Raw genomic sequence first — 17,882 nt, 5'->3', positions numbered from 1 at the left:
AAAAAATAGCCCTGTCCTATGAACAAAGTCCTTTTGGTGAAAGTGTATGTTCATTATATAGTTTACCCTTGCCTTGATGTATTCTAGTGTGGTTGTATTGTATTCACTTGCTTACATAGGAGCTATTACAAAAATATGATAATGTTCAAATTTTAGCTTGGTAATTTATACCTTGGTCTATTTGAATATCCGATTCTGATTGGTTGGACTGCATGTGTTAAAACCGTTTAATGGACAGGTAGTTCCAGTCAGTTTTAATCCCCATACTATCACAGTTTCTTTGCCTCCATGCCGCAGTGAATTCATCCTTACTTAAAAGAATTTTGAACTAGATTTTTGAAACCAACATACAGTCCTACTGCTAGAGAAAACAAGCATTTGTGCACTTGAACTTTTGACTCGAAACCTCATAGTTAATGAGATATAGCCCATGTGACAATTTCCCTGTGTAACAACTAGCCCTGCTCTTCTCTGTCATAAATACTTCCTATTTAATAAGTCCTATTTAGAAACACACACAATCACCCACACAAACCATTTTACAATGTCATATCTGTACTGAACAAATGTGTTAAACAATTAAGGTAAGTAGAGAACACAGATAACCTTTACTATAATGACCGCTTGAAAATAATGTAATTGGAGTCAGCTGTGGGTTTGACCTGGTGTATAGAAAACAGCATTACATGTTCTTAACAAAACAATTCTGTTCAAGTGCAGTCTAGCCTGATCAAAAGTGACTTCAGAGAACCTCAGAAGAAGAGCTCATAAAACCCCAAATATTTACAAGGGATTTCAAAAGATTTAGTGCTGCTCATGAGTTCAGCACCATTGCTGCTTTCCCTACAAAATGAAGCCAGTCTGATCAGTCAATGAAACAGCTTCAACAAATGGAAAACAAAGGTCACTTGCCTAGAAAAAAACAACAAATCAATCCATAAGAGTTGCCATCCTTAAGAAATCACTGTCAAGGAGACAGGATGGATTCTTTAAAGAAGTGACACAGAACCCAAGGCTGACCTAAAAATAATCAAGCTTCACTTGCAATTGATTCTGTCAGTTTTCATAATCTGCCATAAGAGAAACACTGTCTATGAAGAAATCATCATCGCTCTTCAAAAAGCACTGCTGCGATAGACCATCTGGATGTTCCAAAGCTTGTCAAGGACAATGTTCTGTAGAGAGATGAGACAAAAATGTAACATTTTAAAAAATGGTGCGCTGAACACGGAATTCTGCGAACCACTGCCAAAACCTCATTGCGATTATGAAGGATTGTGGTGGGAAGTATAATGATATGGGGCTGTTTTGCTGTCTCAGGGTCTGGAGAGCTTGGAGTCATTTCAGGGACCAAATTAATTCCAAGTTATATCAGGAGCAGAATGTCAGGGCTGTCTGTTTGTGATCTAAATCTCCAAAGAAGTTGGGTCATGCAACATGACAATGATATAAAACACAGGAGAAAATTTGAATGCTTTGAACAAAAGAAATGCTGTATGCATTTTCGAATGGCCAAATTGGAGTCCTGACCCCACTTGCTTTGAAATGCTCTGGCATGATGTGAAACAGGCCATTCAAGAAAGACATCCCAAAAATGTGCATGAACTGAACAATGTGCATGTGTTATCAGCAGAACGCATCATTTGATGTTATTGGCAATAAACGAGATTCCACTAAATTAAGTGCTCGCTTGCTTTTTCCATTCTTGTTCGTTTAAACCAATTATTCAATAAAGATGTGGCGCATAAAAATTCTACGCTTTGGGAGCCATTTGTGCTGACGATTCCGAAGAGTTCACACAATACACACAACGAATGGACCATTTTTATGTACACTTCCATATGCTTTTATATACATTTTGACCAGATCCAGATGAAACCTGTAGACTTTTTTTCATCAGATTTTTTGGGCTGATTTTGGGGTAAAATCTTTAGAATTTTGCAGAATGGATTCAGCATTGAAAAATGCATTAAACAGAACTGAAAGTACTACACTCTTATTGGTAGCAAAGCATAATTAGATGCGTGTAATTTTTTCGATGTTGAAATTATTGATCATATTCCAGTCTAATATGCATAGTCTGTACAACTTTAAGTAAGCCACTTGTTGGTTGATTTAACTGAAAATTGCAACACTTTGGATCTTTGGCACTATCAAACATTTCTTTGGTTGTTTGAACTCAAGTCCAACACAGAAACACTGGTTTGACCAATCCATCTGGGGATGCTAGTGTCAGAAATAACACATTTCAGCTTTAATAAACAAACACATAAGGGGAGGTGATGTGTAGAACATTGTAAATGACATTCATCCATATTCTGCAAATATCATGGGAGCTTTATGTGGATATCCGTGTGCAGATTCCGATTTTTATCTGTCCATATATAAAAGTGATAAATGATAGCAGTACTTTTCAGTGTTGGTATCTCTTTTACAGTCTTTCATGAATTCTACCATGCTCCCACTCTGGCCAATGGGAGTGCAGCAGAGTTGAGTCGCATCAGCGGAAGTGTACATTTAGGGGAACTTAACCTGACAGAGGCGGTACCTGTTTCCCTCCCAGAATCCTTCATTCTGTGCACACGGGCACGGCCACTTCTCTTTCTCCTCCTCATGCTGGGCACACTGTGGGTGGGATACACACTCTACCAGTTCAGGAGAAGGTGAGGATCTCACCCTGCCATACACAGGCAAACACCTGCACACACACTGCTGGGTATTTTGAAAGAGTGATAGAAGACTATTTTGACACCCCCATCTTTCCATTTTTCCTGGCAGTCCATTTCTGCATGTGAAGATGAGAGAGATTCTGTCCGACTGTGCTCTGCCTATCTCAGTGCTTGTCTTCTCTTATGTGGGATCATACGTCTTCAACGACATTGCCTGTGAGTCATGTGGCAGTTTGTGTATTTGTGTTGCACACACACTCACATCTATACATGTCACTAGCAAACATTAAAGCTCCTCAGTACATTTTCACACCACACATTCTTAAACAGTGGTTTCTGCTAGGTACAGTTTTTTTCTCCAGTTTGTGATTTGATCATTTACATCCACAGCTTTTGATCAGTACAGTATATATACTCAAGTTTTATATCCTGCTGGATCTCTGTAGATCAAGTTTTTTTTAGTGGTGTTTACAAAGACAAGCATCACTATAACTTTTGTTGATACAAAAATAAAACTTCTGTCATACAGGTAGTCCATGTGACTTGTGAATCATATTACAAGTCTTCTGAAGACATATGATTACTTTGTTTGATGAACAGACAATATTCATTAGAGTTAGCACATTCATACAGAGTTAGCATGTAGACATGCTGCTGCTACTGCACAATTAGACAAAACACAAGACATGCTGCATCGAGCATGGATGACATGTTGCTGCACAAATAGACATTACAAACAATTCCCCAATAAAGCATGGATTATTTGCAGGGAATCCCCTGCACAAAACGCATAACAAACAAACACAAAACACAACCCCCCAACCAACAGATGTATTGCCAGAACTTGTGTACTGCTGCTGCTCCGAAGAGCCATGTGCACAGAGTATACGCTAGCTAGGTGTGCCTTAGCCACAGGCCAAATGGTGTAATACTAAAGAACAAAATTTCTATGTGTGCCTCGGCCTGCTTAGCTGAATAGCTTAAATGGCTAGTGACCCAACTCATAATGTGTACCTGAGCCAGGAAAGCACAGAGATTATTTAACTAGTGACTTAGACTAGCAATGTGTGAATTTATTTTATAAAAATGTGTTGAGATAGCAATGTATGCCAGTCAAATTTGGCTTAGGCTTACCTTGTTAAAGACGTGCTTCTACTGTATGTGTCATGGCCAAAAGCAGACCTTTTCCTGCAAACCGATAGAAAGAAAGCCCCAGCAAACCACCTGAGCAAACAGCATTTTCAGAGAAAACTCTTAGCGCGCTGCAGAGAAACCAGCTGATCTGCAAAACTGAGCCATTTAAATTTTAGACAAAGAGAGAGATGCAGGTTGATTGGCTACCCGATTACAAGTCAAAGGACCAGTCAGCTTACAACATCCGAGTCGATTGGCTATCGGATAACAGGTCAAAGAACCTATCATCTTGTGCCACATAGAGTTGCATGGCTGAACTGTGATCATTCATTATTTAATCTCAGATCAAATTATTATGAATTAAATTATTGGGTGTATATAATATATTAAATTATAAATCCATAAACAATGCTGAAATCCAATATAGCTGCTACATCGATAACATCAAACCCCATTGTAAATCGCTCGCATATGGAACAAAATTTTGCGCTATGCAAATAAAATATATCTGTTATAAGGCACTGGCTAGTATATATTCAGATTTTACTTGCCAGAGATTGAGTTGTGTTGTGGCGAAGAAAAACGAAAGCACCACAATCCTTTTACTGAATAAGAAGCTGGCGATTAAGAAGCTGGATTCAGCCTTGTCTTTTACAGTGTGTTGTATCACGTGAGTGTGCACTCTGAAGGAAATTGACCTTATTTGGCTGCAGTGGGTCCTGAGGTGTCATGGAACACAATGTCACCATCGCTTTTGTTTAGCCATGAAATATCATTGACATAGCATTTAACGATGTCAACCCTGACACAACATTCTCCATTTTAAAGCATGGCTACAGACCAGTGACACGCCTGTTGGAAGTCTGTTAGAAGGTAAAAGTGTTGCAAAACTCGAAAGGTTGTAGATTTGAATTTGAGAACTTGTACAATAAATATTTGTACACGTAAGTCAACACACATTATGCAAGTAAAAGCTGTACACTCATGTCATGTCTCTTTTAATGGCCTTTCTGTTGTTTACAGTCAGCTGGTGATCAAAAAGTAAAAAAATAAACATTAATTCTATTCAAACATTGCACGGATGAAGGAAAAACCACCGTGCAACTTCTCGCTCGCTAATCCTTCTATCTCTGGTAATGTGTGCTGCACTCATTCAACCATAAACATTTGTTCGCGGAGCAGCCGTCTTAAAGAGACAGTACCATTTTAGTGCTTGTCATACATATCAATGTAAACTCAATGAAAATCACACAAGTGCATATAAACAAACGTAATGAAATGTAGTAATGTAGTAAGTAGAATAAATGTGTAAATACATAAATATTTAGTCACAATCATACATTATGAAATATTTTAATTTCAGAACTTCACTGTAAATAGTAAAGAATTAAACAAATAGTCTCGTGCCGCATGTGCAGGGTTTTTTTTTTTTTTGCAAAGTAGTTTTGATGTAGTAGCACTTAAACTTTTATTTTTTATAATATAATTATTAAATAATAGCTATATGCTTAATTTTATTTTTATTATTAGGTTTCAACTTGTGAATATTTGTAAAAAAAAAATTATGAAAATTCAGTGAATTCAGTTTATCATTATTAAAAATGCAATTTCATGACATATAAATTGATAGAATGTGAAATACACAAGCTAAAATGTGATTAACATGATCAAAAGTGAGATAAGAAAATAAAATTACTACTATATTGCGTGGTCATATATGAATATTAAATATATGTGAAGATTCACCCTTCTCAGTTTGCTTAATATCTTTTTTGTTTTCAGTTGCATGACGCTTACATGTCGTGAAAAGTCTTAAAAGTAAAAACAATTTTTTTTTTGTTAAAAACGAAAAATTCTCATTGGTCTCAGTCTATCTGTATATTGAGCATCAAATATGTTCTGATTGGCTGTGATTCTGGCATTTCATGCAGCAATTTGGATTCTTTCTCTTACGTATCTGTAGAGGGTTGTTCTTGCAAACGTCAAGATGTCATGTCACAAGAAGCAATGAGGATTGTTATCGACGTTGCAGCCATATTGAATTTCAGCACTGCTCACATTTTCTTTAGAAAATTTAAAAGTTGTTCTACAATTCTTCACTTTTGTCCAACATTTCTCCAAGATACACATTTTCTCCTGGTTTTTGCAAGCAGAAATTCTGTTTTTGTGATAGTTTTTCAGCAAATTTGCAGCGAAACATTATTTCTGTTAGTTTTAGTCATTATAAGGCATTTAAAATAAGGAAAAGAGGTGTAATTGTGGTATAATTAAGCAGAGAAAAACTGAAGCATAATGAAATAATTGCTTTATCATGTTTATTTTAATCAAATTGGGGGATTAGCTTCAACATGGCAAACACAGCAATAAACTGTCATTTTAAAATGACATAAATAGGAATATTCAGTACTGAGAATTTGCTGAAATTTGGCTTAGTTTGTGTCCAGGAAAGCATGCCAGAACATACCACAACCAACTCTTTGACTTTCAGACACACACACTCCCTGTGCTCTCTCGTTCTTACTGCCAGCATTTTACAGCAAAGCCACTCACACCAACTAACACTACATTATTCCTCCAACTCCTCCATCATCATTTTGGTGTGGGAGTATAACTTGGTTATCAGAGTCAAATTCTACTTCTTACCTCAGGGTTTTCGAATGCTCACTCAGCACTCCAATGCTGCAGTGAAGAGGCTCATATTCCAAATTAAATAAAATCTCAATCTCTTAAAATTTTGGTCTGATTTCGCAGGGAAATGGCAGTGACTTTTGAATTTGGTTGAATTTGCTAAACTTTGCGAAACTACTATTAAGTGGTTGGATTAGCCTTGACTTTTGCTTAATCACACTTTCTGTGCTCTGGTATGGTTTGAGCTGAGGCTGAGTGTGTAATGTGCTCTCTTTCAGTGCCAGTGTTTAATTCCTATGAAGGTCCAGTGTTTCAAGTAGCCCCATTGGATAAACTGACTGGAGCGAGTGTCCTGAGCGCAATGGGTCTGGGCTTCCTCCTGTTTCTTCTCATCTTTATCGACCAGAACATTGTGGTGTCACTTACAAATGCACCTGAGAACAGGTTAATGTCATTTTAAATCCACACATAATAGCAATGACATGTTACATTGGCAGGATGTCTGAGATGTCTTTATCATTGTCATCACAGAATTCCAAGCATTATTTATTTGTTTCATCTGTACATATGAAGTTTGAATATATCTTGCTACTCATACAAGTGTCTTTATCTTTGTATTATAAATCAATTCAAATTGTAATGACTGGATATTTTCAAGATGCATACAACTTCTAACCTTAGTCCACCATGTGTCTAATCAGGCACAATGAGATAAAGCGACAAGCGTTCTCTTCACATTCACACTAACAGCGATTTGCAGCGACAAAGTGACCTGAAGTCATTGATTTTCAATGAGAGCAACATGAACTACAGCGACCATTAAGGCTCGGTCATATTCACCACTGCATGGCAAAATACCACAGACCAAATTCATTTCAGTGGGAATCTGCACAGTCAGGAATTTCATGTGATTCCCTCTGCTAATCTCATGTGGGGTTCAAGTTTGGTGAACCTTGACATGCTAATTTGCAGCGTTGACCAATAGTAAGTTGCTTGGTTTGGCATTGGGGTGGTGCTTCGTACATAGCTACACTGAACATTCGCAGTGGATGAGGAAACCATTTTAGCTGTGATTTTCTTTAAAACTTCACTCTCCAGATTATGAAGTGCAGCCTAAAATGGAGGCTGCTTGGCAAGAAGTATTTGCGGGTTTCACACTCACCTCACATCCGCCAACACCTTCGTCACCTGCGGAATTTCGCCATACAAAGTTAAATGTAACTGAGCCATTTGCGATATGGAAAGTTGAGCATAGTTCAATGTTATGCAAATGAGAAGCGGCACAATGCCGCGACTAACAATGGGAGGGCAGACAGTGATCAGCCGCCTGATACAGTAGGATACTGCAGTCGAGTATTAACACCTACTTGCAACCAACAGTACAGACTTCGTGAACTTCAAGGATTTATTCGTTATCAGTATGAACAGCCTTTTAATCTGAGTTTTTGTCCCAACCGGCCACGACAAGCGACATTTTAAGGGCCGATCACACTTGGCTTTGAGCAGACACATTTTTTCACAATGCAACGGACCAGGATATGATATCACATGGGAGAGCTTCTGGTTTTAGTTATAACACTTCACAAATAACAAAAAAATATTATACTAAAAATTTTAAAACATACAGCTTTGAAGTATGTATCCTTTGAATTGAGCCAAGAGGTCAGCGTGTGACATTTCGATCTTCTATTGGTCACGCATCCCCTCGTCATCCAGATTTGCAGTTCAGAGTTCACCAAACTTGAACTTTGGTATGCAGCGTCGTTCGAAATTTCTTCGCATGAGCTTGCGATTCCGGCCTCCCGCATTCTGATGCGTTTGAATGGGAGTGAATAGAGCGTGAAGTGTTGTGTGACCGCCCCTTTATCGGTCACTTGGTTTCTGTTGTGTCATGCCGGTTAGCCTCACCCATGGTTATATCTCATTGGTTCCGATCTATCTCTATATTGAACGTCAAATATGTTCTGATTGGCTGTGATTCTGGCCTTTCGTGCAGCATTTTGGATTTGGCGTAGATTTGAAAAATGACTTGTCGCTGGAAACTTGTCACTTCGCATCTGGAAAGGAGACTAGGTCAGATTGTGTGCAATGGTCTTGGAATGGGGCAACACTGTAAGTGATTCTGAGTCGTGACTGTGTGTGTGTGTGTGTGTGTGTGTGTGTGTGTGTGTGTGTGTGTGTGCCATAGGTTACTGAAGGGCACTGCATATCACTGGGACCTGACTCTGTCTGGCTTGATTAATATTTTGATGTCTGTGCTGGGCTTGCCGTGGATGCACGCTGCTTTCCCTCACTCCACATTGCACGTCAGACAGCTGGCCATCGTGGAAGAGCGGGTGGAAGGAGGACACCTCTATGAAACGTGAGCACACACCACATCACATTTCAACTACCCAGATGCTCACAAATTACAATCACAATCAATCTGTGTAGAACAGACGTAGGTATCAGCACATTGCTGTTGGTTTTAAATTATGCCTGTGTGTGTGTGTGTGTGTGTAGTATAGTGAGTGTGAAGGAGACACGGGTGACCTCGCTTGTAGCAAACATCCTGATAGGTGTGAGCGTATTTCTGCTGCCAGTGCCGCTGCAGTGGATTCCTAAGCCTGTGCTCTATGGGCTCTTCCTCTACATTGCTCTCACCTCCATTGACGGCAATCAAATGTGTGACCGCATGGCTCTGTTACTCAAAGAACAAGTGAGTGTCTGTGTGTGTTTGAACAAAGCAAAGACAAATAAAAGTCATCTGTATGTTTCAAATAAAGATACATTGGAGAGATCAGTGCACTGACTGTGTAAATAAAGCAACAGAATGCCCTCTACCTGTCATAGACAGAAATTTCTGAAGATCCAGTGGTGGATTTTGGCTAGTATAGGGGACATGCATCAGGGAATTATAAAATTGTGATTGAAAATTAATACAATTTTAAAAAGCCATGGAAATTTTGATAGTGAGTATAATTTTTTCTAGTTATGCTCAGCTGTGAAATATTTCATCAGCTTTGAAATGTGTCTTTGTGAGTGCAATCTTAATAACGGAATGCGGAAGTAAAGTATAGCAGGGTAAACTTCTATAGCGGTGAATGCAAGACCACAGCAAATATGATGTTTTCATTCCTATTTGCTCCAACAGCAAAAGGGGGAAAAAAATGTACGTTTCCATGACTTTCCAAAAGAAGAAGAAAAAAATAGATAGAGGTATATTACGGCAGTCGGAAAAAATAAAAACTGCAAATTTACTTTCACTCCCTCAACAGCTGTATTTTAGACCCCATCGCATCAGTGTTGACTAGTTTCTGGGGAACAAAAAACAAAGTACAATGTTATAAATGCACATAAAATAATTAAAAATATTGAAACTACAAATACATTTATTATATTTAGATGTTGATAAATTAGGACAGAAATGCATCATCACAGTCTGTGAAAATGGTCCATGAAATGATTTTTCTAAATATTTCTTCAGTAATCTCGAACAACTTGAAAAGTAATGGCAAATCATGTACACTACCATTCAAATGTTTAGGGTCACTTACTCATTCTTTATTTATTTTAAATTTTTTTCACATTTTAGAATAATAGTAAAGTCATCACAACTATGGAATAATAGAAATGGAAATATGGGAATTATGTTGTGATAAATAAAAACTATGTTATATTTTAGCATCTTCAGAGTGGCCACACTTTGCCTAGAATTAGCAGAAATGTACTCTTGACATTTTCTCAACCAACTTCTTGAGGTATCACCTTGGAATGCTATTTAAACAGTATTGAAGGAGTTCCCATCTATATGCTGGGCACTTAGTGGCTGCTTTTCTTAATTATTCGGTCCAAGTCATCCATTTCCAAAACTTGTTTTTTTTTTTAAATAACATTTTAGTTTTGTAATTAAACAAATTAATATGTTGCCACAATTATATTTTTGTCTACAAAACTAATTTCAAACATTTAAGCATATGCCTTCAGATCAAAAGATTTTTAAGATCATGAGAAACATTTCAGGCAAGTGACCCCAAACTTTTGAACGGTAGTGTATATTCATTGGTCAGAAGGTGTTGGAACCCTTATATCAACTCTCTGTGCTCAGCTGCTCTGTCTTATACGATTTTGTTTGTCTGCATGATGATGGAAGTTCTGAGATGAAAGATGAAAAAAATCTTTCTCAATCTATTTCTTCTCTTATCTCGATGGCTACTCTTTCTTTGTCCCTTTTCTTGCTCAATCTCTCTTTCACTCTTTGTCAGACGTCCTACCCTCCTACTCACTACATCCGTAAGGTGCCACAGAGGAAGATTCATTACTTCACTTTCCTTCAGATGGTGCAGCTGCTTTTCCTGTGCGCATTTGGGATGTACCCTCTCCCGTATATGAAGATGATCTTTCCTCTTCTAATGTTTATCCTCATACCCATCAGGTGAGTACTGAAATGCATCCAAAGCCATGAGTACTTGCCTTTTATGTGTACTGTTTATTGCTGCACATTTGCATGAATAATTAATGGCAAGCATCATTAGGTATTTGAACAAACCCCTAACCCTAAGTATTAAATTTCGGTGTGCAACTCATCCTGCATCTTTTGAGCTATAAACGTGAATAATACCTTGAATCATGCAGCTTGTTGAGGAGCTCTGTGTTATTACTTTTCTAAATAATTGGTTGATTTTTGCCTGGTGGGTAATAATATAGCTGTAAAAAAAAAAAAAAAAAACGGACTTATATTAACAAGCCACGTGATAAGGTGCGTGGATTGACGGTCTCGGATGCGGAGGCAACTGAGATTCGTCCTCCACCACCCAGATTGAGGTGAGTCACTACGCCACCACGAGGTCCTAGAGCGCAGCGGGTATTGGGCATTCCAAATTGGGGAGAAAAGAGGAGAAAAAAAAAAACTTTTCCAGTAATGTTACAACTTCTCATTCTGGGAAATTGTCAGAGCTGTTTTACAGGTATTTCCCAACATGTCATGTTTAGGTCATACATGACTTATTTTTATTTTTTTCTCCCCTTTTCTCCCCAATTTGGAATGCCCAATACCCACTGCACTCTAAGTCCTCGTGGTGGCGTAGTGACTCGCCTCAGTCCGGGTGGCGGAGGACGAATATAATTTGCCTCCGCGTCTGAGACCGTCAATCCGCACATCTTATCAAGTGGCTTGTTGAGTGAGTTACCGCAGAGACGTAGCACGCGTGGAGGCCCACGCTATTCTCCGCGGCATCCACGCACAACTCGCTACACGCCCCACCGAGAGCGAGAACCACACGTTATAGCAACCACGAGGAGGTTACCCCATGTGACTCAACCCTCCCTAGCAACCGGGCCAATTTGGTTGCTTAGGAGACCTGGCTGGAGACACTCAGCATGCCCTGGATTCAAACTCACAACTCCAGGGGTGGTAGTCAGCGTCAATACTCGCTGAGCTACCCAGGCCCCCTTTACATGACTTCTTAAAGGAAAAATTGTGTTAACTTTTCCAGAAAAGACTGTATGTGTGACAGCGACTTATGATAGAGACTTGGGGGTGCGCTCTTTTGATTTGGGCACTATAAGCAACCACCTAGCAACCATCCAGAACCCCATAGAAGCTACCTACCAATGCCCTAGCAACCACCCAAAACACTTAAGCATTGTGTTGGCAAGTTTTGCATGAGCAAGCATCTCACATTTTTTGTCCGAAAATGTAAATATATGTATTGTTTAACAATGTACAAAATTTTACTTTTAAATTTTATATAATTCTGATTGTGCCTTTGTCTCAGGAATTGTCTACTGCCCAGGATCATTGAGGCAAAGTACCTGGACATTATGGATGCACAGCGCATGTAACCACATGCACACTGAGCCTCTGAGCAAAGGATCTGGGAATTGTATTTCTGAAATGCAAATCTCTGGGAGGAAAAAAAAAAGGATTCTAGTGTTTAACAGCAGGCGTTCTAGTGAAGCACTGAACAAGTAAGAAAGAAATTGAGCGAGAGAGATTAGAAAAGAAGGATATTTTAAGACAGAACAAGAGAGAGAGTGATAAAATGGGAAGAAGTTAGAGATGCCTGTTCTCTGAGTAGAAAGACAGACTGCTGTGTGACTGTTTGACTATTGACCTTGGTCAGTCACTGCTTCTCTCATGATCTGATTTCTACACCAAAGCCCCCCTCTCTCTTTAGTCTATTCTGATGTATCCATGCACTGCAATATGGATAAAACACTTCATTTATGAGACGTAGGAAACCATCACATGCACTCTCAAAAATTGTGCCAAAACAAAATTACATCTTTGATCATAGTGTTTCTGACACAAATAAAGCTGGTTTTCAAAGACACAGTGAAGTGTATCTTCAGAGACTGAATCAATCTGTAGCAATACCTCTTAATGCTGAATATAAACACATTCAGTGTGTCACACAGTCAGAAACTCTACACATTGAGTAAAAAAGCTGTTTATCATAGATTTTCCAGTGCATTTTGGTACATAACTGTGACAATAAGTAATAATGAAGTGAGCATGGACCAAAAGAATACACTCACCTTATTAGGAAACTGTGTCTTATAGCAATACAGCAGATTATTAGAGGATATCAATATTTTAAAGTTTTCTAAAGAGAGTTTTCTTTTTGAGGTAATAGACATCTAGTTTGGATACCCACTGATGTGTTGAGAATGTAACCTATACGCGTTGGTGTTTCAGGGATAAAGGAGAAAAATAAGCAGCATTTCTGCGAATCTTACTCACTGCTGAATGGACTCTGACATTTAAGCTTTGCGCATCACAGGACAACACAACTGTCTACCTTCCCAAATGACACATACACAGAGGCATGGATATAAACAACACATGCATTATTATGTCCGTCCATTACACAATAATAATAATAATAACAATAATAAAACAATGCCTTTTATTAGACAATTCTTTGAATTGTTTAACTCTTATGTAATGGTCAAACTAAGGTATAGTAACATAATCCTACTTTAGAGTTGTTTTCAAATTGATTTCAATTTTGCTGAAAACCCTCTCATGTTTAGCACTGAGAGACCACAAGATGTTGGAATCTGAGATGATTCTGACCCATCAAACCAAGTTACATTCCCGGAGAGAGTGAGAAAATAGAGAGGAGGAAATGTTGAACAGAATGTAAATGTAGACGCACAAATAGAGAGAGACAAGGTTTGATTAATCATGGGCAAAAAGTGTGAGCACCTGTGCACATAATCATAGGCATTATGAGATTAGAAAAAGCTATAATAATAAGACTAGACTGATATTTGGCATGGTAAGCTTTAAGCTTGAGAGTGAGAAAGATAAAATGTGAGATTTGAAAAAGTTCATTTTCTCTTGAACATCTTGCACCACTTGCATAAGTACCATTCCCCATTTCTGTCTCTGTATTCCCTGTAAATGTATCGGTTATTCTCCTTGAATCCTGACCTCTAGTGTTAAAACAACCTATCTTTGGTAATCCTGTTTGTCATTGGACATCTCTCAGTATTTACTGTAACAATATTGAAGTATTTTACTTTTAATTTGTGATTGCTCACACCTGGGTGGGACATGTTGACAAGTTATGTTCTGTGCTGTTTAAATATTGTTTTGGATTTGTTTTTTTCCTAATCATGAATGTGTAATATGTAGATTTTTATATAACACATAAAAGATCCATTGTCAATTGATTTTGTCAAACAGATAAGCTAAATTTGTAAACTGCAATATGTAAAAACTAAAGTAAATAAGAGACATGTTTATTGGAAGGATGGTGTGGGTTTAATAGGGGTATGCTATACACTGAAATCTATAGGTCATTTCAAGCTGATTGCCAAATAAAGAGATATATTGATACCCATCTGTTTCATATATCTGTTTTCTAATTATGTGCAATTACGGTTTATCTTTTGACCAAATTATTACAAGTCATCTCTTAATGTCTGGTCTTTAAATAGTTTTTTTTTTTTATTCTCTTGAATTAATAGTTCTTATGCCACCTCTGTATTAGTCCCCAAATGTATGCCTAGAAGTGGAAAAATACTAATAACACCATTACGAATATGCACTTAATTTATAATATTATAATACTAAGTGAGGTAATTACAGCATTTTGGAAAATGTAAGTGATACAAAGTCAGGGAGTGAGGGAAAACTTCATTTCTAATACAACTACTGTATGATAGTTATACTTGGGTCATTGACAAATACGGTTGTCTGAGATTAAAAAAAAACAAAAAACTTTAATATATATATAGTTTAAAACAAGGGTGTAGCCAGGAAATTACTTTTGGGTGGGCCTCTATAAGATTTTAAGTCAAAGAATAATCTGTGATATTCTGGGTGGGCCTGGATCTAATTTGGGTGGGCCCAGGCACACCCTTGACTATGCCACTGGTTTAAGACACTTGAGTCAAATTCATACCAATGTCATCTTTGTGTCCAAGTTGGTTTTATAATTTTTTTTATAACATTTACAAAATTTTCTACATAAAAAAAGGCTTTAAAAATGTAAAGTGGTGTAACTATCAAGTAAAAGGTATTAAAATACTTTCCTTGTATCTTGACTACACATGAATAATAATAAAAATACAAAAATCAATAAAAAAAAAATCATTAAAAAAAAGGTTTTCAAGGTAATTACCTTGAATTATTTATATATATATATATATATATATATATATACATACATACACACACACACACACACTCTACCGGTCAAAAGTTTTGAAACACTTGCCTGAAATGTTTCTCGTGATCTTAAAAATCTTTTGATCTGAAGTCATATGCTTAAATGTTTGAAATTAGTTTTGTAGACAAAAATATAATTGTGCCACCATATTAATTTATTTCATTATAAAACTAAAATTTAATAAAAAATAAAAATAAAAAAAAACATTTTTGAAATTGATGACTTGGACCAAATAATAAAGAAAAGCAGCCAATAAGTGCCCAACATAGATGGGAACTCCTTCAATACTGTTTAAAAAGCATCCCAGGGTGATACCTCAAGAAGTTGGTGGAGAAAATGTCAAGAGTACATGTCTGCAAATTCTAGGCAAAGGGTGACTACTTTGAAGATGCTAAAATATTACACAGATTTTTTTAGTCACAACATAATTCACATAGTTCCATTTTTGTTCTTCCATAGTTTTAATGACTTTACTATTATTCTAAAATGTAAAAATTATAATAAAGAATGAGTAAGTGTTTCAAAACTTTTGACATACATACAGGTGCATCTCAATAAATTAGAATGTCGTGGAAAAGTTCATTTATTTCAGTAATTCAACTCAAATTGTGAAACTCGTGTATTAAATAAATTCAATGCACACAGACTGAAGTAGTTTAAGTCTTTGGTTCTTTTAATTGTGATGATTTTGGCTCACATTTAACAAAAACCCACCAATTCACTATCTCAAAAAATTAGAATACATCATAAGACCAATAAAAAAAAATATTTTTAGTGAATTGTTGGCCTTCTGGAAAGTATGTTCATTTACTGTATATGTACTCAATACTTGGTAGGGGCTCCTTTTGCTTTAATTACTGCCTCAATTCGGCGTGGCAAGGAGGTGATCAGTTTGTGGCACTGCTGAGGTGGTATGGTAGCCCAGGTTTCTTTGACAGTGGCCTTCAGCTCATCTGCATTTTTTGGTCTCTTGTTTCTCATTTTCCTCTTGACAATACCCCATAGATTCTCTATGGGGTTCAGGTCTGGTGAGTTTGCTGGCCAGTCAAGCACACCAACACCATGGTCATTTAACCAACTTTTGGTGCTTTTGGCAGTGTGGGCAGGTGCCAAATCCTGCTGGAAAATGAAATCAGCATCTTTAAAAAGCTGGTCAGCAGAAGGAAGCATGAAGTGCTCCAAAATGTCTTGGTAAACGGGTGCAGTGACTTTGGTTTTCAAAAAACACAATGGACCAACACCAGCAGATGACATTGCAACCCAAATCATCACAGACTGTGGAAACTTAACACTGGACTTCAAGCAACTTGGGCTATGAGCTTCTCCACCCTTCCTCCAGACTCTAGGACCTTGGTTTCCAAATGAAATACAAAACTTGCTCTCATCTGAAAAGAGGACTTTGGACCACTGGGCAACAGTCCAGTTCTTCTTCTCCTTAGCCCAGGTAAGACGCCTCTGACGTTGTCTGTGGTTCAGGAGTGGCTTAACAAGAGGAATACGACAACTGTAGCCAAATTCCTTGACACGTCTGTGTGTGGTGGCTCTTGATGCCTTGACCCCAGCCTCAGTCCATTCCTTGTGAAGTTCACCCAAATTCTTGAATCGATTTTGCTTGACAAACCTCAAAAGGCTGCGGTTCTCTCGGTTGGTTGTGCAACTTTTTCTTCCACACTTTTTCCTTCCATTCAACTTTCTGTTAACATGCTTGGATACAGCACTCTGTGAACAGCCAGCTTCTTTGGCAATGAATGTTTGTGGCTTACCCTCCTTGTGAAGGGTGTCAGTGATTGTCTTCTGGACAACTGTCAGATCAGCAGTCTTCCCCATGATTGTGTAGCCTAGTGAACCAAACTGAGAGACCATTTTGAAGGCTCAGGAAACCTTTGCAGGTGTTTTGAGTTGATTAGCTGATTGGCATGTCACCATATTCTAATTTTTTTAGATAGTGAATTGGTGGGTTTTTGTTAAATGTGAGCCAAAATCATCGCAATTAAAAGAACCAAAGACTTAAACTACTTCAGTCTGTGTGCATTGAATTTATTTAATACACGAGTTTCACAATTTGAGTTGAATTACTGAAATAAATGAACTTTTCCTAAACATTCTAATTTATTGAGATGCACCTGTACATACACACACACACACACACACACACACATTGGCGGCCAAAAGTTTGGAATAATGTACAGATTTTGCTCTTATGGAAAGAAATTGGTACTTTTATTCACCAAAGTGGCATTCAACTGATCCCAATGTATAGTCAGGACATTAATAACATGAAAAATTACTATTACAATTTGAAAAAAAAAAAAAATTCAAACTTCTTAAACTACTTCAAAGAGTTCTCATCAAAAAATCCTCCACGTGCAGCAATGACAGCTTTGCAGATCCTTGGCATTCTAGCTGTCAGTTTGTCCAGATACTCAGGTGACATTTCACCCCACACTTCCTGTAGCACTTGCCATAGATGTGGCTGTCTTGTCGGGCACTTCTCACGCACCTTACAGTCTAACTGATCCCACAAAATCTCAATGGGGTTAAGATCCATAACACTCTTTTCCAATTATCTGTTGTCCAATGTCTGTGTTTCTTAGCCCACTCTAACCATTTCTTTTTGTTTTTCTGTTTCAAAAGTGGCTTTTTCTTTGCAATTCTTCCCATAAGGCCTGCACCACTGAGTCTTCTCTTTACTGTTGTACATGAAACTGGTGTTGAGCGGGTAGAATTCAATGAAGCTGTCAGCTGAGGACATGTGAGGCGTCTATTTCTCAATCTAGAGACTCTGATG

The 17,882-nt window shown here is 37.7% G+C and overlaps 1 protein-coding gene across 3 annotated transcripts in view; it reads left to right on the top strand.

Moving 5' to 3' along the window:
- LOC127414222 (solute carrier family 4 member 11-like) overlaps nucleotides 1-14,259 on the top strand; it is a 132,024-nt gene extending 117,765 nt beyond the window's left edge. For 2 of the 3 annotated variants that reach the window (XM_051652090.1, XM_051652091.1), the window contains exons 14-20: nucleotides 2,438-2,663; nucleotides 2,779-2,885; nucleotides 6,710-6,875; nucleotides 8,620-8,793; nucleotides 8,934-9,129; nucleotides 10,676-10,845; nucleotides 12,188-14,259. In XM_051652090.1, coding sequence (XP_051508050.1) covers nucleotides 2,438-2,663; nucleotides 2,779-2,885; nucleotides 6,710-6,875; nucleotides 8,620-8,793; nucleotides 8,934-9,129; nucleotides 10,676-10,845; nucleotides 12,188-12,254 — 1,106 coding nt within the window. In that variant the 3' untranslated portion in view covers nucleotides 12,255-14,259. The remainder of the gene's footprint in view (nucleotides 1-2,437; nucleotides 2,664-2,778; nucleotides 2,886-6,709; nucleotides 6,876-8,619; nucleotides 8,794-8,933; nucleotides 9,130-10,675; nucleotides 10,846-12,187) is intronic. The other variant, XM_051652092.1, reaches the window with a different exon arrangement.
- Nucleotides 14,260-17,882: the final 3,623 nt, after the last annotated feature.

This window comes from Myxocyprinus asiaticus, chromosome 23 (assembly GCF_019703515.2).
Source record: "Myxocyprinus asiaticus isolate MX2 ecotype Aquarium Trade chromosome 23, UBuf_Myxa_2, whole genome shotgun sequence".
Classification (NCBI taxonomy): Eukaryota; Metazoa; Chordata; class Actinopteri; order Cypriniformes; family Catostomidae; genus Myxocyprinus; species Myxocyprinus asiaticus.
Note: the sequence above shows the minus strand (reverse complement) of the source record. Positions and strands in the feature narration are given on the sequence as shown.